This window comes from Sorex araneus, chromosome 1, assembly GCF_027595985.1.
Source record: "Sorex araneus isolate mSorAra2 chromosome 1, mSorAra2.pri, whole genome shotgun sequence".
NCBI lineage: Eukaryota > Metazoa > Chordata > Mammalia > Eulipotyphla > Soricidae > Sorex > Sorex araneus.
Genome location: NC_073302.1, coordinates 249517202 through 249540796, shown reverse-complemented (window position 1 = coordinate 249540796; position 23595 = coordinate 249517202). Strand labels below are relative to the sequence as shown.

Sequence of the window (23595 nt, the reverse complement as noted above, 5' to 3'; positions counted from 1 at the left end):
CAGTTCAGGATTAATCACCAAAAAGAGAGCAAGTACCACAATAAGGCAAATGTGATCAATTCATTATAGAAAACCTCAGATAAGAATTAAGAATGTCCTGGGGCTGGGATGATAGTATAGTGGGTAAGGCGCTTTCCTTCATGCAGATGACCTGGATTTGATTCCTGGCACACATATGGTTCCTGAGCCCCAAGGCAGTCAGGAAAAGGTCTGAGAACTGCTGCATGTGGCCCCCACCTCCACCTTCCACAAGAGAAAAGAGGAATTTCCTAGTAAAAAAGGAGTTTAGGCATTAAAAATTCCTGGAAAGGCTACATACAGTGAATCTTCATTCTGGATTGAAGTGAATGACCCTAGAAGTGATGACCCTTGACTAGTTGAGGTGTGAAACTGGCATGTGGAACTCCTTCAGCACTGGACAGGGACTCTGGTGCTCTGGATTTTGGTAAGAAGCCTTTTCCCATCTTACTTGCTGTCTTGCATAAGTTTAGATTCAGTGCAGTTAGAGGAGTGCTTTTTTCCCCTTAATTGTTGATGTTTTCTAAGAAGTCGGTCCATAGTGCTTTTCCTTTGTCCTTGACCAAGTGCCTCCAATTTGGATTTAATTTCATGTTGCTTTTGTCTGTGGATCACACTTACATGACACACACACATTTGCATGTTACACACAAATGTATGTTACAGAGGAAATCCAAGTGTATACATAATTTCTGTAAGCACTAAGAATGGTGATGCTGACATTTTACAAAATGGGCTTTGAACGGACACTGATGAATGTTTTTTAAAGTAAATTGAAGTAGCAGTTGTTGACAACATTATGTGGGGTTTAGTGTGCAGCCTCCTACATCTGCATCTGTGTACACAACAGTGTGTTCGCTCCCACACACTGTCTCCTTAACCCACACCACGCTGCAGAGCTGTAAGCTTCCTCCCTGCCCTTCTCAGCAGCTGGGAGACAGACTCAGGGAGAGCCCTGGAAATGTGTGTGTTCAGGGACACACAAGCAAGAAAAGATGCTGTCTGGATATTTGATCTAGGTCAGTGTGACTCCAGAGTTTAGATGCTGAATCACTCTGCGGTTATGTCAGGGGGTTGCAGGTTAGGACTTCCCTGTAATTCACTTCACTGCAGAATGTCTCATTTTCAAAAATCTAACCATGTCATGAGTAATGATAAAATATCTTCAAAATACCAGCTTTCAAATTTGACTGCAGTTTGGAATCCTCGGGAATTAGAAACAAAATAAAACAGCAGTGACTGGATCCCACCCTCATGTATTCTGAGCTCATCAGCATTTATGGGTCTGGATGTGGGGACATTTTAATCTTAAAATTTTTTTATTAGGGAAGCACGAGGGGTACAATTATAGACTTTCAAACTTTCGTGCTTATGTTTCAGTCATACAATGCTCAGTACCCATCCCTCCACCAGTGCCCATTCTCTACCACCGGTGATCCCAGTATCCCTCCCACCACCCCCACCTCGTTCCCCCCCCCCCGCCCCACCTCTGTGGCAGGGTATACCCTTTTGCTTTCTCTCTCTCTCTCTCTCTCATTTTGGGTGTTGTGGTTCGAAATATTGAGTGGCAATAGAGGTATTGTGTTCGGTCTATAGTCTATTTTCAGAATGCATCTCCCATCCCAAGCAGGCCCTCCAAGCACCCTTTACTTGATGGTACCTTATGTATCTGAACTGCCTTTTCCCCCAGCGTGTGAGGTCGGCTTCCAAGCCGTGGAACAATTTTCCTGTTGCTTATCTCTACTATTCTTGGGTGTTAGTCTCCCTTTCTGTTACTTTATATCCCACAAATGAGTGCAGTCTTTCTATGTCTGTCCCTCTCTTTCTGACTCATTTCACTTAGCATGATACTTTCCATGTTGATCCACTTATATGCAAAAGTCATGACTTCATCTTTTCTAATAGCTGCATAGTATTCCATTATGTAGGTGTACCAGAGTTTTTTTAACCAGTCATTTGTCTTCAGGCACTCTTATTTCTTGAAGCAGAGTTTTGTAGTTTTCTAGGTATAGGTCTTTCACCTCTTATGCTGATTCCAAGCTAAATTTTCTGAGGCACAATTCAGATTGGGATATTTTTTAAAAAATATCTCTCTCAGGGTGGGGTGGGGGGGAGATGGGATTGGGGAGGGTGGGAGGGACGCCGGGTTTACGGGTGGTGGAGAATGGGCACTGGTGAAGGGATGGGTTCCCGAACTTTGTATGAGGGAAGTATAAGCACAAAAGTGTATAAATCTGTAACTGTACCCTCACGGTGATTCTCTAATTAAAAATAATAAATTAAAAAAAAATATCTCTCTCTTCTGTTTCACTATTTGCATATTGGATAGCTATGGACTTCTGCATATTAATTTTGTAGCATACCACTTTAGTATACAAGTCTATTGTCTCTAGGATCTTTTTTTGTGGAGATTTTAGGATTTTCTAAGTATAATATCATGCCATCCATAAATAGAGCTTGAATTCTTTCTTTCCTATCTGGAAGCCCTACACATTAACCTTATAAAATATAAGTACTTTATTTAAAAAAAATTGTACCTCAAAAGTACAATTAAGGGGCTGGAGCGATAGCACAGCAGGTAGGGCATTTGCCTTGCACTCGGCCAACCCAGGTTTGATTCCCAGCATCCCATATGGTCCCCTGAGCACCGCCAGGAGTAGTTTCTGAGTGCAGAGCCAGGAATAACCCCTGTGCATTGCCAGGTGTGACCCAAAAAGCAAAAAAAAAAGTACAATTAAAATGATCTGTAACCCCTTTGTGAAAATGATCATTGCAATTTTTTTCTTGTGCATATTTATGTATTTAAAGGCTTTACTATAATATTACTCTATTATTAAGTTGTATAGTTTCTGTGGAATTATAGATTATCCTCTGTTTTATATATTGGCATACTTTACCAGATAGAGAAAAATTTTAACTCTTTTTATACATAGAATAACAGGATAAATTAATCCTTACAGAACACCAGCCAAAGTCAAGCAATAGTTCTCTTAATAGAGAGTTGTGTGTATTATTTAAGATAATATTTGGGAGACTGATTGAGTTAGGAGAACCTTTATGTCCCAACTTACATGAAATTTTCTCAAACAAGGGAATGTTGTTTTACTTCCTTATCTCTTTTAGATTATTAAGGCAAAACCCAAGTGGGTTTATAGCATATACCCAGAAATGCTGTTCTGAATAGATAGACAGATATGTCCTAGGATCTTTGTTGGCAATGGTGCTTATAGTTTTCAAAAATTATTGAAGCAAGCGAGATAAGTTGTGGTTAAAAAAATTGTAAATGTTGTGGTAGTGGCAGGAGACAGGGGTTGATATAAGGACAGGAGCTGGGGAATCCTTTAAGAAAGGTAAGCTGCAGGTCCTTCAGCAAAGACAGAAAGCCCCTTAGTTTCAGAAGCTTCCAGAGTTGGTCCCCAAAAGACTCAGATGGTCTTCTCAGGGAAGGAGTCACCTCCTCACTCCTCTATGCACCCACTTGTTAAGTCACAAATGCTGAGTCAGCATATTTGCAGAATACAACTCAAGTAATTTTTACAATTTGTTGCTCCCTAATTATTTTCTTAAATAAATATTTAGGTAAAAAAATTATTGGAAGTGCTTCGGCTTGAGTGAGAGTAAAACCAGATCTGGTCCGTTAATAGCTGGAACAGACAGATCCTTTCCAAAATCCATGGGTTGAGGAATAATTGTAGTCTGTAAGGGAGGGAACTCAGAGCACTGATGGCTTATGAGGGATCACCCGATCTGGGAAAGAGATAGGACAGGCTTGGTGGATCACCAACCTTGTCTTTGGGAAGACCCTGCCAACTCTGGGTTATTTGCTGATGCATTCCTAATTTTGCAACCACAAAACAGGTATCATTGCAGAATCTGATTTATGGACTATTTTTTATTCCATTTTTCTATAATCTAACTTTATAGCCAGATTTATTCATCAGAAGACCTGCAATCAAAAGCTATTCATAATTTATTTTTATCTTTTAAAATTTAATTTTTATTTTTAGTGTGCTCTGATCTTACTGTTCTTTTAAAACAAATTTTTGTTACAAAGAACACTGAAAATGTGTTCCTTATGAGGTACACGTGTTGTTATATTGCTTAAATACCTTAAAATTGAGGCATTTTTTGTGCTTTCAAAAAAAGGAAAAAATAGCATTAGAAGCTCTTCTATCCTGTTTCCTCCTTTTATTGAATTGTGAATGGCTTTTTAAAAGTATAAAGTCACCACAAGTAGAGAAAACTGCCAGACATCTGTTTTATTTAGAATTCAACAGCAAAAATCGAAGAGTAAAATAGTAAGCGTCATTTATTTATTTGAATAACATTGCTTCACCATAAAATCATAATGAAGGGAACCCCTATAGTTGCATCATATAGTATAGCTAATAACTATACAAGTAAACAATAGAAATGGTAGAGGAAGCATTTTTTTCAGATAAATAGACTTATTCAGGCAGTAGAGTGAAAGTTGGAGATTTCTGCAGAGTTGTGCCATTTGTTGAGCCAGCTTCCTATTATGATTTAATGGGACCTCTTTGCTGCATTTGATGAGCTGTCCTAGAAAAACATTTTAAAGCAATAAAGCATCCATTTGGCTCCTAAGTAGTGAGGGAGGCACTGCTCTTTGCATTAACTATTTATTCAGGAAGAAAAGTGACCAGCTGCTAATAAGCTTGCTCCATAGAGCTTGGTGGAAAAACAGAAGAAAATGGGAATAAGATTCAGTTTAATTTCGTATGCAATTAAAAAATACCCAAAGCTGAGTGGTTGGTGCTTTTCTCCCATGTGATTCTCGGTGGCAGCTGTATTTAGGGCGAGTGTGTGCTAAATGTAGTAAAGACCTCTTGGTTGAAGGAAGGATCGTGTAGCCTATACAAATGAAAAACAGAGGATGGTGCAGTGACAGGTGAGTAGCTAAGCTGGGTTGCTCTCCATAGCTTTGAATAATGAAGTTATTTTCTGAGATGAACAGTAGTGATAGAAGCTTGCTAGTTTGCTGCTTTCTGGAAAAGCTGCTTGGAAAAAAGATGCTAAGTGCTTGTTTTTATGACTTGGGACATTTCTATCATGTCATATGTATATTGCTACTTGATTAGATAGATTTAAATTTGACAGAACTTGCTCTATAAATAATGTTTGTTTGGAAACAACTTATCGATAGAAATGTAGCATCTGCTCTCATTCCCCAAATAAGTAAATGGTACTCGTTTTTTTTTAATAATAAATGTTAGGATTTAGATGCATCAAGATGACAAGCAGAACATTGTATTCATACATAAGTAGGGGTTTCTCTTAAGTCTTTCAAAATCTCACTTTGAAGTCCTTTTGGTGTTACAACAGTTTGAATACTTCATTTCACTTGCTTTAACTATCCTAATGTAATAAAATTGTCTTCTTAAGTGACAGATAAAAAAGACAAAACCCCACGGCTTATATTTTTCCTTTAAGATCAATGAAAGGGCTTTCATGCCAATTTTCTTCCTTGCTCTTAATTAAACAGTAGTATGATGGAATTCTACACAATGCTAAAAATAATCATCCTTCACATAAATCATATTAAAATTGAGGTGGAAATTATATACAAACTCAGTGTTATTTAATAACAGAATCTTCCTGATACCACTATAAACCTAATATAAAGTCACTTGATATAGTGTTCATTTGATTCTCCGTTAAAATATTTTCCCATGTTGAATGTGATATGTTAAATCAAAGCTAACTATGAATTATGTTGAAGTTATTCTAAGTTGGTGTTTATGATATATTCGATGGAATAAATATCTATTTTAGCCTTTGCAAAAGGCTAAAAAAAAGCCTGAAAAGTAGTGCTAAGGTCATAAACAAGAAAAGTTTCCCTGATTTTTTTCTAGTAATTTTACCATACTCATTTATATTTCAAAACAAAACTCGTTTTTATTTCAGGGACTCTTACTTTTTCTCATCAAGAAAACAAAGACTCAGAAATTAGAAATGGAATTAGCTTTTTAAAGATGTTAAGCTTTGCAGTAAGCTCTCTTGTTGGTTATTAGCAATCACTAGATTGAATTATCCCTTTCAGATAATCACTCCATTTAGAAGACTAATGCTGTGTGCTGAGAACAGAAAGGAGATGGAAGATTGGATCAGCTCACTGAAATCTGTCCAGACCAGAGAACCTTACGAGGTAAAGTAGCATCTCTTCCGTCTCATGTGTTCTTAGAGAATAAGCATTATCTGGAAGAGTTAAAGCTGTTTTCATGCTCTATAAAGTACATGTAGAGTTATTCAGGTTCTTTAAACCTGATACTGATTTTTTTTTTAAGTGTTTCAGTCCTAAAAATTGTTACAAAAATTGTTCTCATTTGTCAACGCTGTACTAATGTCTCATTCCCAGGTAGCCCAGTTTAACGTGGAACATTTCTCAGGGATGCATAACTGGTACGCCTGCTCACATGCCCGGCCCACTTTCTGTAACGTGTGCCGAGAGAGTCTTTCTGGAGTCACGTCCCACGGGCTGTCCTGTGAAGGTACTGTCGCTGCCCCGCTGTGCTCCCTTCACACTGATCCTACATAAGCACTCTCTCCTCAGCACCCTGGTGGGGTCAGGGAAGCTCGTCCTAGGAGAATATTTCCCACAGGCAGAAGCTGGACTGGGGAGTTACAGAGGGAGTTTAGTGTTTAAGTTTCACGGTAGCTTCAGGTGGCGCTCTGAACACATAGCAGTAACTTGGGAAATGCATTTGCTCAGGTAAAGAAAAAAAAAGGAAGTCATTTGAATGGAAGTATAAATCCCTACGGGACATTTTATGCTGGAACGAACTGGCAACTCTCAGTTTAAAAAAAAATCTTTTTGAATGTCTTTAAATACCATTGTCGTTTCTTTGTATGCTTCTGACTGATTTCGGAGAACAAAATTTTCTGACAGGACAGTATAATACACTTGAGCAGAATTTCCATTGGTCGCTTATATTATTTTAATCATTTTCTCTTCTCTTTATTGATATTTAATTTAAATGAATAAGATCTTTTGAATTTTCTTAAGGGCTTTTAATTTTTTCCCTGAAAAGACAGCCACTGAAAATACAAATGCTGATGTTAGAATCAGTGGGGTTTTGTCGTGGCCATGTTGGAGTCATTCCTGGTAAAGCTCAGGGGCCATCTGGCCCTACCCAGCATTGTTAAGGATTGGGGAGCACGCCCTGCAGGACCTGACACTCAGGGACCCACCCCATGCAAGGTTTGTGCCTTACCATGGGAATCACATTCTGGTCCCTTGATGGTTTTTGTTTCCAGCAAGGAGGGGGCTTTGGACCATGGCTGTGCTCAGGGATAGCTCCTAGCAGCGCTCAGGAGATCATACACAGTGCCAGAGATTGAACCCAGTTGGCCACCTGCAAGGCAACAAGTGCCTTAGTCTGTTATACTATTTCTCAGGTCTCAATTTTTTTTTAATTCAAAATCAGTGGCTACTTAAGGAAAATAATATTACCCAGGAAATTGATAACTTCCTAGATTGAAATAATTTCTTACCTAATGATTATATAGATGCATACTACAGTGATAATATGCTAACAGTAGTTTTTTTAAACAAAATTTTATTTTGGCTATAACTTGTACAGTTTTAATTCATTTAAAATGATAAAATCAGGGCCAGAGCAATAGTACAGTGGGTTGGGTGCCTGCCCTGCATGCAACTGACCTGGGTTCGATCCCTGGTATCCCATATGGTTGCCTGAATACTGCCAGGAGTAATTCCTGAGCGAAGAGCCAGGAGTAACCTCTGACCATTGCCAGGTGTCCCCAAAAACAAACAAACAAAAAAAGATAAAATCAGGCGTGTTCTTATTTCAGCTCTTTACTAAGATTGTATTAAGAAAAGAGCTGCCCATTTATTCCATTTCTCCCATTAGAAACTGTGACCATACTGGTATATGGAATACTGGATGAGGAAATATAGTAAAAGGGTGAGGCTGAGATCACCCTTGACCCAAGTGTTTAGAGAGGAGATGGACAGAGAGGGAAAGAAATCAAGAAGGAAAAAAGAGAAAGGGAAGCAATGGGTGAATAGGCATCAGGGCTACAGTTATACATAAGATATGGGTGAGTGATATAGCCATATATCCAAAACACAGACACATACACTGAAAACATGAAATTTAAGCAGCAGCCACTGAAACTTTATAATGTGCCTGTCAAGTTGACAGGTGGGGATGGGGTGGGATCTGGGGTGGGAAGGGAAGTTGACACTAGTGATGGGATTGGTCTTGAAATATTATATGCCTAAAATGCAACTACCAATAACGTTGTAAATCACAGTTCTTTAATAAAAAAATAAAAAAGAAATCACATATGAAAATACAAGAAAATTAAAAACAATTTTTTTAAATAAATGTTCAAAATAAATTAAAAATATTCTGGTGAGAACAGAGAAAGAGAAAATGAGAGAGCACATAAAGTAGTTTAACTCATACAGAATTTTGTTTCCTCATCTGTGAAATAGGAACAACTTTATAGTTATGACTATAGAAAACTGAGACAATACACAATAAACTTCCTTTTCTAGTTAAAACTTATAAATTTTTAAAAATGTGCTTGTCAGGAAATTTGTCATGTAATAATTTCAGGTCTTTGAGTGACCTGATGTGTTAAAATTTTTGGAAATAAAAATTTAGAGAAGAATTAAAACTCTTTTTTTGTTAAAAAAAATAACAACAGAGATCTAATAATGGTCCTCTATAACTTTAGTAATCTAAAAGGAGCCCTGCAGGTAATAGCAACTCCTTCCAGATAGAATATTCAGTGTATCACTGTATCACTGTCATCCCGTTGTTCATTGATTTGCTCGAGTGGGCACCAGTGACGTCTCCATTGTGAGACTTGTCATTACAGTTTTTGGCATATAGAATATGCCATGGGTAGCTTGCCAGGCTCTGCCCTGCAGGCGAGATACTCTTTGTAGCTTGTCAGGCTCTCCAAGAGGGACAGAGAAATGGAACTTGGGTCGGCTTCCTGCAAGGCGAACACCCTACCCACTGTGCTGTCGCTCCAGCCCAGATATAATATTATACTGTGTTATTTGGAAGATCTTTTAACTCTTGCCTTCTAGTATCTAATCTCAGAGATGCTTAAAGAGTTATATCTACTTCACTTATGATTTGACACACATTATTAATTTTTTTTTTTGCTTTTTGGGTCACACCCGGCGATGCATAGGGGTCACTCCTGGCTCTGCACTCAGGAATTATCCCTGGCGGTGCTCAGGGGACCATATGGGATGCTGGGATTTGAACCCGGGTCGGCCACGTGCAAGGCAAACGCCCTACCCGCTGTGCTATCACTCCAGCCCCTTGACACACATTATTAGTAAATATATTTAGTTGCTTAGGAATTGAGTGGAATGAAGGAATATTTTCTGAACATTTTGAAAGAAAAATGAAAATTACAGTAGGTAGTGAGACTAAATTTTAAGTCTTTAAATAAATGTATTATGCTCTTCTGTTCATAATTCTTTCTGAATTTGAAAAAAAAGTCTCAACAATTGTATTTTTTTTTTTTATAATTTATTTATTTTTAATTAGAGAATCACCGTGAGGGTACAGTTACAGATTTATACACTTCTGTGCTCACACTTCCCTCATACAAAGTTTGGGAACCCATCCCTTCACCAGTGCCCATTCTCCACCACCCGTAAACCCAGTGTCCCTCCCACCCTCCCCAATCCCATCTCCCCCCCACCCCACCCTGCCACTGTGGCAAGGCATTCCCTTCTGCTTTCTCTCTCTAATTAGCTGTTGTGGTTTGCAACAAAGGTGTTGAGTGGCCGCTGTGCTCAGTCTCTAGCCCTCATTCAGCCCGCAACTCCCTTCCCCCACATGGCCTTCGACTGCAATGTAGTTGGTGATCGCTTCTCTGAGTTGACCTTTCCCCGGAACGTGAGGCCAGCCTCGAAGCCATGGAGTCAACCTCCTGGTACTTATTTCTACAGTTCTACAACAATTGTATTTTTAAATTAAATTTGTTTTGTTTTATTTTGTGACCACACTTGATGATGCATAGAGCTTATTCCAGGCTCTGTGTTCAGGGATTACTCCAGAAGGCTGGGGGGCCATATGGGGTGCCGAGAATAGAACCCAGATTGGCTGCATGCAAGACAAGTGCTCTACTTGCTGTGCTGTCTCTCCAGTCCCTAAATTTGTAGGGGAATACATGTTAGCATTTATTTTCAATGCTGATAAAACGTCTAGATTGGCAGCATTGTACACACTAATATTTTTAGAACTGTAGCAGAATGCTTTCAAAACCACAAGGGTTTTTATGACTATCTAAAAACCTTTGCCTTTTTATTTTATGTAATTATTTAGGATATTTTTATTGTATTCAGTTATGCTTAAATTTTAGAGCCCCTCATAAAATCTGAATAAATTGCTTGCTTGATAAATAGGATACCAGGGACTTATAAAGTTGCACCATAGGTGCAAATACAGAAAATTGGTTCAGCAAATGAAATCAATTTCTGTTATGTGAGTTATCTCTAAATTAACTTACTTGTCTGACCCTTGATTTTCAGAGCAATAAAGGGCTGTATTAATGATTTATATTCTAGGTCTGTGTTGGATAATAAGTATACTCATTTTTCAAGCCTTGTATATATATGAAATAACTTACTTTAAAATAGAATTTTCTAATATTTTAATAAGTGATCCTTAATCAATTTGAATGTTAATGATAATTTCGGAGCATCATTTTTACTCTTTTAACTTAAGCAGAAATTTAAATTTCCACATGGTGATTTAGAAAAAAACAGCATCTACAATATGTCAACATGGGCACTTAGTAATTTTTATATTAATTTCTATTAAATACATCATAAAGATAGGTATGATAATGATAATTGCAATTTGAAAAAATTTTTCTTACATGTTAATATATTTTTTAAGTTCCATGTTTTTGTTTAAAAGATCTTTTTTTCTTCCCTACGTGTTTGAACATCGTGGTTTACAAAGTTGTTCATGATGATTTGTTACAGACATTTAATATTCCAACCCCACCACCACCCTCCACCGTCTCCATTTTCCCAATCACCCCTCATGCCTGCTCCCATAGCAGGCCCACAATAATTTATTTTATATTGCTTGTTACCACTGACTATTGGAATGATCAAGAAATATTTCCGTAGAAGAAAAATTGTGAAAACTGCTGCATATCACCATGGGAACATTAAGTCCTTGTCTGAGGGTTTACTAAGCTGTTGTTGCAGCAGAAGCCTTCTGTGTTAATGTTTTTGTTGGTTGAGATTGTGTGGGGTTTCTATTTTTTTTAATTTATTTATTTTTAATTAGTGAATCACCGTGAGGGCACATTTACAGATTTATACACTTTTGTGCTTATGCTTCCCTCATACAAAGTTCGGGAACCCATCCCTTCACCAGTGCCCATTCTCCACCACCAGTAAACCCAGCATCCCTCCCACCCTCCCCGATCCCATCTCCCCCCACCCCGCCCTGCCACTGTGGCAGGGCATTCCCTTCTGTTCTCTCTCTCTAATTAGCTGTTGTGGTTTGCAATAAAGGTGTTGAGTGGCCACTGTTGTGTGGGGTTTCTATGTTGCATCCAATCCAGTCTGGTATGCTGCTACTGGGATGGCTGTCAGGATTGTAGAATTTGCAGATGTCATGTGACTGCAAATGTGGCTGTATGCTCCCAGAAATCCAGAATATTTAACTGGGCAGATTTTACCTGGGTGTGGTTACCAGGCCCTCCTGAAGTAGGGGATTGTCGGGGGGAGGTTTTCCCATCCCAATTCCAAGAATCCCTGGAGTTTGCAGCCCCCAAATCTTGTGTACCTAAAATGTTCAGCGGATTAGGTTAGTCCTGAGGTGATTGAATCTGACTGGAGAAATAGCTGCGGCTTTGGGTTGTAGGCATGGCTGCCTGAATGTCTGTAGGGCAGGAGCTGGATCACACCCCCTCGCCGAGTTCTCCCCAGAGTTCCTAGCTGGGAACAGTGTTCACAAAATCTTTGCAACTAATTGAAGTTCTGTAGTTTTAAAATAATGACTTCACACATAAAATGCTTATCTCGGAAAAACTTATTTGGAGAAATTTGTCAACTAAAAACCTTGGTGCTGATTAATAATTTTCATACCTAAATGATCATAATTATAGTATGACTTGTTTTATTATTATCATTTTATGCTATATTAAGTAACTTTGCATTCCCAAAGTTCAGTGCGAGAAGCTCTTTATTATTACAAAACTACGATTTTTATTGTTGATGAGCCTGTGGGTATTTAATACATTTTTTAAAACCCTTGAAATTTTACCCTATTGGTCTCTTTTTTTTCCTTTGTGGCCTTTTAGAAAGCAGTAAACTTACTTTCAACCATTTCGTTGAACTTTCAAGGTAGGCAGGGATCGTAGTCTAGACTAAAAGTGTGACAATGCTTTTGAGAAACAGATGGAAAGACCTGGAGATACTAACCAACCTCAAGTGATTTGGGGGGTGACAAGATCCTCTCAAGCAGTGCACAGGCGCTAAAAGGCCACTCTAGGTGATCCTTAGCCGACTAGGGACAATGCAAGGGCTGAGGATGCGAGGTCCAAGGGTCCTTCATGGCTAGAGACCACTAGGGCTGCCAGACTGGGGACTTCCGGGGATGTGTGGTGCCAGGTCTCAAAAATGGGTCTAGCACTTGCTTTGAATTTCTGAATTCTCTGAATTTCTTCCCAGCTATTGCCGCTCTGTTTTAAAGTCTCATGTAGCAATGTAGCACTGTCGTCCCATTGTTCATTGATTTACTTGAGCGGGCACCAGTAACGTCTCTAGTGTGAGACTTGTTGTTACTGTTTTTGGCATATCGAATATGCCCCGGGTAGCTTGCCAGGCTCTCCGAGGGAGACGAAGGAATCAAACCCGGGTCGGCTGCGTGCAAGGCAAATATCCTACCTGCTGTGCTATTGCTTCAGCCCATGTATTGGGGGCTAGAAGGAGAAGGATATGTTAAACCTTTTTCCTTACTTTTCCCCTTTTCCTTTAACTCTTACTTCCTAAAATTCTTCCTTACTTTTTTCTTTCCTTCCCTCTCTTCTTCCTTCCTTCTGGTGCTTACAGCTTACTCCTGGCTTTACGCTCATGGATCACTCCTGATAGTGCTCGGGGGACCATATGTGGCGCTGGGGATCAATCCTGTGCCAGCTGCTTGCAAGGCAAATGCCTCATCTACTGTACTGTTGCTCGCTCTGACCCTTTAGTGCTTTTTTTGGTTTACAACCAACAGAATTAAATGGAAAGCTACTGTTTTCCTATATGAAGTCCTTGTTTGACTCAGTCATTTTAAAACAAAATTGGTACCATTTCTCGGAAAGAATTTTTCCATGTGCACCAAAGAGCAGAAAAATGAAACATTTCCAATGTTTATAAACTAATATTTTTCAAGGAAAATCCAGCTTGGTTAAGTGGTTACTTATATATTGTTGACAGTTAGTGATACTTGAAGCAATTCAGAACACTTTTCATTTGTCTGAAGACCTCAATTATTTGACCTGATCTTTTTGTTTCCAGGTTCAATCAAATAAAGGCAGTTTAAAGAGAAATGTGTGTAACCTGTGTTTCAAAATTTGCTCATGGACTACTGTAGAAATTGGAATCATGTGAAACTGAACCACCTAATATTAAGAATTTAGTAAACAGTTATCTTACTGTGTTGCTAGTAAAATGGTCTCAAAAGTCAGACACTATATAAATTTGAAATCCACTATCTTAGATGATTTTAAGAAGGATAGACATGTTTAGCCAGAGTCAGGTTCTGATTTTGGTAAGCAAGGGTTCATTTTTTTCAAATATTCTGAGATTATTTCTTCTTTTTGCTTTTGCTTTTCTGGGTGGTTCTTCCTGTTCCTTATGAATATGGCAGGAGAGAATTGGTAACGTGGAATGAGACCATCACTTCATTTCTCTCTCCTCCTTTCTTATGAACTTACCTTAACATAAATTTCATAAGACACTGTCATCTTTGAATGCTCATCTACCTATTCCCTATGATGCCTGTATATTTTCTTAACACACTTAAACTTTAAAACTCCTCTGCGTCTTTTTCTTAGTGTTCTTTTCTAATCTCTTCATTATGTTCTTACATATAGAAAAACACGGGGGCTGGAGAGATAGCACAGCGGGTAGGGCATTTGCCTCGCACGCGGCCAACCTGGGTTCAAATCCCAGCATCCCATATGGTCCCCTGAGCACGGCCAGGGGTAATTCCTGAATGCAGAGCCAGGAGTGACCCCTGTGCATCGCCAGTGTGACCCAAAAAGCCAAAAAAAAAAAAAGAAAAACACGAATATCAGAATATTACAGCCTATAGTATTTTCAGAAGGGAAACAATTAATTGATTGTAGATTTATTAAGCATAGGATGTTACTAGCCCCTCTGTATTACTGAATTTTGTTTTTGTTCTGTTGTGTGTATTTCTTTTTTCTCCTAAAGACCAATTTTTTTGTGTTTATTGCCTTTCTGTTACTTGCTGTTTTTCTTTCATAAGTAAGTGGAATCTCTATAAGTAACCATTTATAACAACGTGCCCCCTGAATACATGGTCAGATATGCTTTTAGAGTTACATTACTGTGGTTGGAAAGTAATTTAGCATTTTTAAAAGAGTATTTTGTTCTCACCCCCTTCCCTTTGAAAGTTCATTCTTTGCTTTCCTTTAATCATTGGGTATTTTTTTTTTCATTTAGAATGATGACTTTATTTATTTATTTTTTTTTGGTAGTGTGTAAATTCAAGGCTCACAAAAGGTGTGCAGTACGGGCAACAAACAACTGCAAATGGACAACTCTGGCCTCCGTGGGGAAGGACATCATAGAGGACGAGGATGGGGTATGTGCTGTTCTGTGGCTATATTGCCCCAATATCTCTTCTCTTTTATTTTCTGCTCCTGTGGAAAAACAATGACAGTGTTCATGATGAGAATTCTACGGAAAATTTCAGTTCATTGTGAAGGCTCTCCCCCTAATGTAATCCTTCATCACTTTCTTTAGCTCATCAATTTTGAGGGAAATGCGATGTCTGGGGTTTTGGAGTGGTCCTGGTTCCGGGCTGGTGGTGGGATCCTTTTGATTCAACTGAGGACTTGATATGGCTTAGCACTTTACCCAGATGCTCACTCAGCACTTGGGGTTTTCTTTCTACAGTGACCCCTCTACCTTCAAGACCCTTTCTTCATTCTTAGTGACAGAACACTTAGTGACTGCTTTTTTTTTTATAACCCTTTGCCAAGCCTTGCTCTCCAGCTGGACTCCTGTCTTGTTAGCTCAGAGCTCAGTACTGAACCAGTGCCCTTGAGCTTCAGTGACACCGTGATATGAGCGTGAAGTACAGCCATGTGCCTAAAACACAGACTTAACAAAACTGAAAACATGAGATCTAAGCGACAGCCGCTGCAATTTTGTGATATGCCTGTCAAATTGGGGTGGGGATTGGGGTGGGCAGGGAATATGGGAACACTGGTGGAGGGAAGCGGAGACTGGTGGTGGGATTGGTGTCGAAATATTATATGTCTAAAACTCAATGACTAGTTATTCCATAAGTCTCAGTTCTTTAAGAATAGTAAAAAAGAACCAGTGCCCATGAGTGTGGTGAATTAAAGGGGGCCCAGACAGCCGCGTGGTCCTGAGTGTGTAGAGTTAGAGGAAGGTGTGTCTCCCCATGATAAGCCTGCTGTCCTCCCCTTCTCTAACCTCACTGCCCTTCTCGCCGTGGACAGGTCGCCATGCCTCACCAGTGGCTGGAGGGCAACCTGCCTGTCAGTGCCAAATGTGCCGTCTGCGACAAAACCTGCGGCAGTGTTCTCCGTCTGCAAGACTGGAAATGCCTTTGGTGTAAAACGATGGTAAGTACCTCGCCGCAGTCATTTCCTTTTCGATGATCTTCCTTTTTTTTTTTTAATTGAATCATCGTGAGATACACTTACAAAGCTTTCATGATTGAGTTTCAGCCATACAATGATTGAACACCCACCCCTCCACCAGTGCACTTTTTCCACCACCAATGTCCCCAGTATCCCTTCCACCACTCCCACCCCACCCCACCTCACCCTACTTTTTTACTCTCTCTTTGCTTTGGGACATTCGGGTTTGCAATACAAGTACTGAGAGGCCATTACATTTGGTCCTTAGTCTACTTTCAGCACACATCTCCTATTCTGAGCGATCCCTCCAACCATCGATGACTTGTGGTGCAACAGTAGTGTGCTTGGTTCTGTATCAGGGGGTTATGTGATCTTCCTTTCATAACTTCTTCTTTGTGTAATTTAGAGGCACACACACATACCAAGAAAAAAAAAAAGATAAGAGAAGGAAGAAAAAGAAACTAATAGCATAACAAGTCTATCATACATCACCATACATCTTTGTCCAAAGTGGTCATTTTTGGCAATTACCTGATGATAATATTTTTGGTTTATGTTTCCTTTGAGTAAGGACCTCATCCAGAGTTCTATTGCTGTTCATTAGGCTTTATTCAAAGTTAGTGTTGACTTTGTTCAGGTCTGCCTTCTTCCTGTTGCTCCCTGAAATCCAGAAAGCCTCTTCTCTGGCTTGCCACTTGGTTATGGCTGACATGCAGAAATGTAGAATATAGTTTTTACAACCCTGTGTGTTTTCTCTGACAGGCAGTCCTACTCTGAGTCCAGCCAACCTTGCACTAATACAGTTGAAATGATAGAAGTGTGTATACTATAAATATTTTAAACCATCCTTGCATGTTCAAGGAAGCAGTGAGATGTGTGCCCTGCTCTGCGTAGAGCCGGGAATGGGCTGAGTGCTGATCTGCAGGAGGGCGGTCAGCGCGGGCACCTAGCAGTGGGGTTCAGGCGCGCAGAGCACGGAGTGAAAGGTGCCAGGAGGCTCCAGCTGTGAGAGTGGCCCTGAGCATCTCTGGACCTGACACTGAAAGCCTCCAGTCAGGTGGATTTATTTGGTTTTGCTTTTGACTCTTGGAAGTGAGCCACACCAGCCCTCTCTGCCACACTCCCATCAGCTCCCCAAACACAGAGGAGGAATTGCTTTGAATAAATATGGTGTTGATCAGCAAATGGAAGTGATACATGGTGTGCTGGTTTCATGTCAATGAGATGAAGCCATAGACCGCAGAGAAAGGGAGATCTCAGCATTTTTCAGGTCTTCTAAATAATCTTTTATCTTTTTTTTTCTTTATTCCCCCAATCAAACTTTGTTCTGTCCTTTTGTGTGGGCTACCTATCAGATACCTCTTCTATTAGTCATTTTATTTCTCATACCCATTTAATGTAATCAATAGCGTGTCACTGTCACTGTCACTGTCATCCTGTTGTTCATCCTACCTCACCATGGATGAAGGAGACACACTATTTCTGTATCTCCTTGACCTTTGTTCCATCTTTGTCTTATGCTACCTTTACACTATCATCTTTTTGCTTCATATTACTTTGCTTTGAAAATGAGATTCTAAAAGCAGAATATCAGGTGTCTGAACATAGTCATCAAGTTAAAACCAATTTAAACCCTAGTTTCACAACCCAGTGAGTCAACATCTAATTTTTTCAGCTATCATCTCATCTCTGGACATAGTTCTTTACATTTTTGCAAAAATAATGAGGGTACAATTTTATCTTTTGCTTTTTAAAAAATTTAATAGTCTTTTACATATTTCTTCTGTTTGGTCTTGATTCCCATATTTTTTAAAAATCCCTTTAAAACTATCCGCGCATGATTATTATTCTAAAACCTCTTGGGTTTATAAATATTTATTATAAATATTATAATATATTATAAATATTTATATATTATATATTAATATAAATATATAAATATTTATATATTAGAAATATTTATTATAAATCCTACTGGGAAATTGTCCAAAATTAGTTCATCAGTAGAACAAAAATCACTATTAAATGTCTTTTGTCCTCCAAGTCCTGCCAGAAATGGTCCCTGAGCACATGGCCAGGAGTAGGACCTGAGCACCGTTGGGTATGTCCCAAATCATCCCACTCCTCACCCACAATAGAATAAAAGCAATTCACATGTGCTCATGAAAATAATTACATGAAAATCATCTGTATATGTCCTGTGACCATGATAAAATGAAAATGTTCTGAAAATGGTATCAGTAGAAAGTCTGAGTATCGCTGTAGAAGGAGCAGACACATTACATATTTTATTTTCATCAAATTCTATAAGAATTTCTAGGATTAGTGCCATCACTTTATTTCTAAGACAATAGTATTAACCTGTACCAGTTCATTGTCCCTTTTTCTTTTCTCTCTCCTTCATCCTTTTCCCCTTCTCTTTCTCTCTCTCTTTCTTTCTTTCTTTCTTTCTTTCTTTCTTTCTTTCTTTCTTTCTTTCTTTCTTTCTTTCTTTCTTTCTTTCTTTCTTTCTTTCTTTCTTTCTTTCTTTCTTTCTCTCATGTTTTGAGCCACATCTGGCAATGCCCAGGCATTACTCCTTTCTCTGCATTCAGGAATTATTCCTGACAGTGCTTGGGAGACCATATGGGATGCCAGGGATTGAACTCAGGTTGGCCGTGTGCAAGGCAAATACCCTATCCATTGTATGGTGCTCCGGCCTCTTTCTTTTCATTCTTTCTTTGCATTTCTTTCTTTTCTTTTTTTTTCTTTTTTTGGCTTTTTTTGTCACACCCAGCAATGCACAGGGCTTACTCCTGTCTCATACAATCAGGAATTAACTCCTGGCAGTGCTCAGGGGACCATATAGGATGCTAGGAATTGAACCCGGGTCGGCTGTTTGCAAGGCAAATGCCCTATCGCTCTGCTATCACTCTAGCTCCCCCCCCCTTTTTTTTTGCATTTCTTTCTTTTCACCTCCTCTTTTTTTGCCTTCACTAGGTGATTAGTGACTCAATACTATTTGCTTGAGAAAATCATAAAATAGGCTGCACAGGCCAAATCAAATACCTAATGTTACAATGATTATCCCATTTCTTAGAAGCATAAATATTGTCATTTGTAAATTCCTAGACATCTTGTGATGCAGTTGATCTTCAGTGATTATTTTCTTAGATGTAATTTGTGTTGCAACACACTGTTGATTTATTTTTACAGTTCTTGAAGTCTTGTTTGCATTTTTTTAGGTACACACTGCCTGCAAAGACTTATATCACCCTGTATGTCCACTTGGCCAATGTAAAGTGTCTATTATACCTCCAATTGCCCTAAACAGCACTGATTCTGATGGTATGTAGCAGTAGTGTAAGTATGTAGATTTCTGGCATATTTAATATTGACATATAGTCCTATTTTCTTATAATAATTAGAGCTATAATTAAATTTTCTGCTCAGTTTTTATGTCACTTTATGTAAATTGATGAATGTTTTGAGAAGAACATTTTCATGTTAAAGTTTAACCTAATTATTAACAACATAAAGGGAATTCACTATGTGTAAGACTTTTTAGATTTTATATTTCAGTAAATAAAATAAGATTAAAAATAAGATTAAAAAATGGAGGGAGGGCTGGAGAGGTAGAACAGGAGGTAAGTGCTTCCAGGTGTCTAACCCCATTTTGAATCCCTGGCGCCATATATTTAACCTCAAAGACTACCAGAGGTGGTGCCTGAGCACAACCAGGAGTAAGCCCTGAGCACTGTCAGGTGTGAACCAATCCCCTCCTAAGTAAAATAAAAGAAGTCAGTACAGATTAATGATTTGAGAAGAGTCTGTGATTATGCCACACCCAGCAGTCCTCAGGCACTACTCCAGAGTTCTTATTCGACTTTATTCTATGGTTTATTTTTTCCTCACGAATTTATATTTCTATGGATTTTTTCACTTTTCCCAGAATCTAACAATTTCATTTTAGTTTACATCTGTTTACAGCATTTCCTTTGGGATAGAACACTAATAACTTGTGTTTCTGAAAACCATAATACAAATGGCTCATTAATATAACTATTATTCATAGGTTTAGTGATAAAGTAAATTTAGCCATGATAAAGTACATCATGCTTTTCAAGCGTTTTAGATAAATTGCAATGATATTATAGATAGAAGGACATGGACTTCATAAGGAGTGATTTTGTTTTCTTTTTGGGGGGGTGGTGTACCTGTAGGTGCTCAGAGCTTACTCCTGGCTCTGTCCACTGGGGTCACTCCTGGCAGGACTCAGGGAACTCTCTGTGGTGTTGGAGTTGGAACCCAGGTCAGCCATGTACAGGGCTAGCACCCTACTAGCTGTCCGCTCTGTCCAGCCCCAGGAGTAGTTTTTACTTTTTTAAAACTGTGATATTACTGTTTTCCCCTCCAGCCCTGCAATATTAAGGTTTCTTGTAAATTTGGAGATACTTTCTTGAGCCTCTTCAGGTATTTTCAATACTAAATACAAATAAATATTCCTTAATAAATGAGAGCTTATTGTCTGTGGTTCTTCTGTACCTCAAATAATGAATACTTTTACTGTCTTTGGTATGAATTTTCATTATAGAACATGTTTATAGAGATAAATTTTATACTCCTTTAATGTAAATAATAAACAGTTCCATGGGGGGGTTAAGCTTATTCTTAAAATAATAAACCAGGTTGTTTTTATGAATTTATTGATTTTTTTTCCTCCAAGTTTTTGTTAATAGTTTGAGAGGAAACAGTTTGTATTGATCTTATCCTGTGTTTCTTTACAGGTTTCTGTAGAGCAACATTTTCATTCTGTGTTAGTCCTCTGCTGGTTTTTGTCAATTCCAAGAGTGGCGACAATCAGGGAGTCAAGTTTCTTCGGCGATTTAAGCAGTTACTCAATCCGGCTCAGGTGTTTGATTTAATGAATGGAGGTCCTCACTTAGGGTAATTAATTATTGATTAGTCTTGTTTTAATATGTAGGTCTGAGCATGAAAATAACTGTTTTTTCCGTTCATGAAAATAATACATTCATCTAGAAAAATCGCTAATCTTCCACCGCACCCTTTTTTAAGTTTCTAGTTATAAATTTTAACACATGGCCTTTTTGGTATTTGTGTCACTGCCTTACATGCTCAAAGGCACCAGATTTATTCAGAAATAGGTTCATGAATATATCACATACCCAAACAATACTTGCAAGCATGCTTAGTTCTAAGAAAGTTCAAAGTGATACAGAAGCACAAAATAACTTTAGAAAATGTCTTGCCTGAAAGATAGTAATGATTTACGTAAAATCGGGTAATCGGTTATTTTAAACAAAGCACAAGTACTATCGCTGGACTCAAGTTCACTTTCTTACGGGTCTCAGTCTCAGTTCACATAAATAGAGACAAATAATTACGTGAGTTGTTTTAACTTTGTGGAATATATCTTTCTCCACTTTGTGGAAGATATAAAGTCTGGAGAAGGATTAATCGGATGGTATTTTGACTAAAGGGGTTAGTTAGGCCTCGAGGCACTTTCATCCATATTTACTATTCGTGTAGGGTTTTTTTTTTTTTTTAAAGAGGTGATACTCTGATCCTTTCAGCTCCGTGGGATTTACTTCTGCCAACCCAGCCTTTCTTGAAGGTTCTACTGTCACTGTGAGCATGAACACAGAATACCAGTCCCAGAAAAGGCCTTTGTGTTTTTATAAGTCTACTTTTCCCTGTAGTCTTTTGTTTTCTCAGCCTGTCTTGTCCCTTCTGGGTCTTCTTTGTGTTTTCATTGTCTTTTTCTTGCTTAGGCTTCACCGGCTTCGGGCCACATGGGTGTTAATCTTTTTCATTTGTACCCAACTCCTTCCTTATCACCTGTTCATTCCTTCCTTTCCACTATTTCACTCCTAGGAATTTCTAACCGTGTTTCTTCCATTGCTGTTTAGCGTTGTCTTCCTTATTTCACTTCTGTTTTAGAATTCTACTTCATAGCCTCCAGTATTCTGTTCTTGATGCTCATTATTCTCCCTGCGTCGTCTAAGCAGAGTCAAAGGAGCTACCCATGGTAAACGTTTTGAGATTGTCTGCTTACAAATTGTTTACATTTTTCCAAACTTCGGGGCATTGCAGGGTCCATTCTAGAAGTTGAGGTGAAGGATGATAGAAATATAAAGGGATTGATTAGTGAATAGAAGAGAGAGAAAAAGCTATTAGGATGTGCCGTCAAAGTTTGGTGGATCTCTTTAGGAACTGGCTACCACCCACTCAGTGGTACAAGCATTAGCACTGTACCCCAGTCCTGGTTTATCATGAACTTTCACAGGGAAATAATGCTTCCTTGGAATAGAAAGAGACAAATCACTGCTTTGTCGTTTCCTATCACCTTTTATTCTCTTTCCTGGGTTCTGCTTTTCCCCTCCTTATATCTCACTCTGCCCTTTTTCCAAATTTTATCTCCATTTCTACTTGTAGTAAATCCCTTTATATCTGATGCTTAAGACATTTTCTTGAGTTAAAAGTTGGATTCAAATGGATTTTTATAATACAACTAATACGTAACTGAGCGTTCTTGCATTTAATTTGAACCTAGATACTAAAACATTCAGAATCACAGAGCATGGAGGAAAAGTGATTTTGATTCATTTATACTAAAGTAAAATGCTTCTTACTTGCAGTTTAAGATTATTCCAGAAGTTTGACAACTTCCGGATTCTCGTTTGCGGAGGAGATGGAAGCGTAGGATGGGTTTTGTCAGAAATTGATAAGCTCAATTTGAATAAACAGGTGAGTGCTCATTTCATACATTGCTAGTTAAGATGAGTGAAGATTCTGGCTTGATGAACAGAGAAGTACTGAACTACAATAATTTCTATTTTCCCTCTCGCCTGTTGTGATCTCTTTCAGTGTCAGGTGGGCGTATTGCCTTTGGGCACAGGAAATGACCTTGCACGTGTTCTTGGCTGGGGTGGGTCACACGATGATGACACTCAACTTCCGCAGATATTAGAGAAGCTGGAACGAGCTAGTACCAAAATGTTGGACAGGTAAAAGGAAATTGTCTTCAAAAACTTCTTAGAAAATGGCATGCTGAGTAAATTTGGGATTATTTAAATTTTGCTGACTGTAAGATCATTAGACCCTAGACTTCCTCTACTTGTCTGCTGCTCCTCCTCCACCCCAGCCCCAATCTTGAATGGAAACTTCAGGAATCAACAATCAAAATGTTTTTGAATGAATCAATGAATTATAAAAACTCCCTGAGAACATTTATGAATCCTTTCTTTAACAGTAGGTGACTGTGTTGGTACTAGTTCCTATTAATAGCTGTTGAAGTCAGAAAGCTTCAAGAGTTAAACTTTGTAGAAGGTACTTTTCATGAGTACATGAGGTTTGATGCCCCTGTCATTTTGTGGTTTCGTTAAAAATCGAAGACCTTGAAACTTCAGCCTTGTTAGACTATATCCTCTTTATACGTATTATACGTATTATACGTATTAAGAAAAGGCTTGCTCTTCAAACCTGTCTTCTCCCTTGAACAAGTATCTTTGTAGGTCTTTTTGCTTGCTAGCTCTTTCAACCTCGTGCTCTATCTTCAACACCGAACACATACTCCTTTCCTTCTGTTTCTATGTCTGTTTCATTCACGAAAAGCTATCTTGCTTCACTAAGAAAATAAAAAAGAAAGAAGGGAAAGAATCAATTGAGCAAGGTACTTGTCTTGCACAT

General features: G+C 38.6%; 1 protein-coding gene across 5 annotated transcripts in view; it reads left to right on the top strand.

Annotated features, from left to right (window-relative positions):
- Positions 1-23595, top strand: part of DGKH (diacylglycerol kinase eta) — a 213777-nt gene that overhangs the window by 104855 nt on the left and 85327 nt on the right. For all 5 annotated transcript variants that reach the window (XM_055133507.1, XM_055133278.1, XM_055133331.1 and 2 more), the window contains exons 5-12: positions 6080-6184; positions 6395-6527; positions 14770-14876; positions 15763-15888; positions 19131-19233; positions 20673-20832; positions 22545-22653; positions 22774-22913. In XM_055133507.1, the coding sequence (XP_054989482.1) occupies positions 6080-6184; positions 6395-6527; positions 14770-14876; positions 15763-15888; positions 19131-19233; positions 20673-20832; positions 22545-22653; positions 22774-22913 (983 nt within the window). The remainder of the gene's footprint in view (positions 1-6079; positions 6185-6394; positions 6528-14769; positions 14877-15762; positions 15889-19130; positions 19234-20672; positions 20833-22544; positions 22654-22773; positions 22914-23595) is intronic.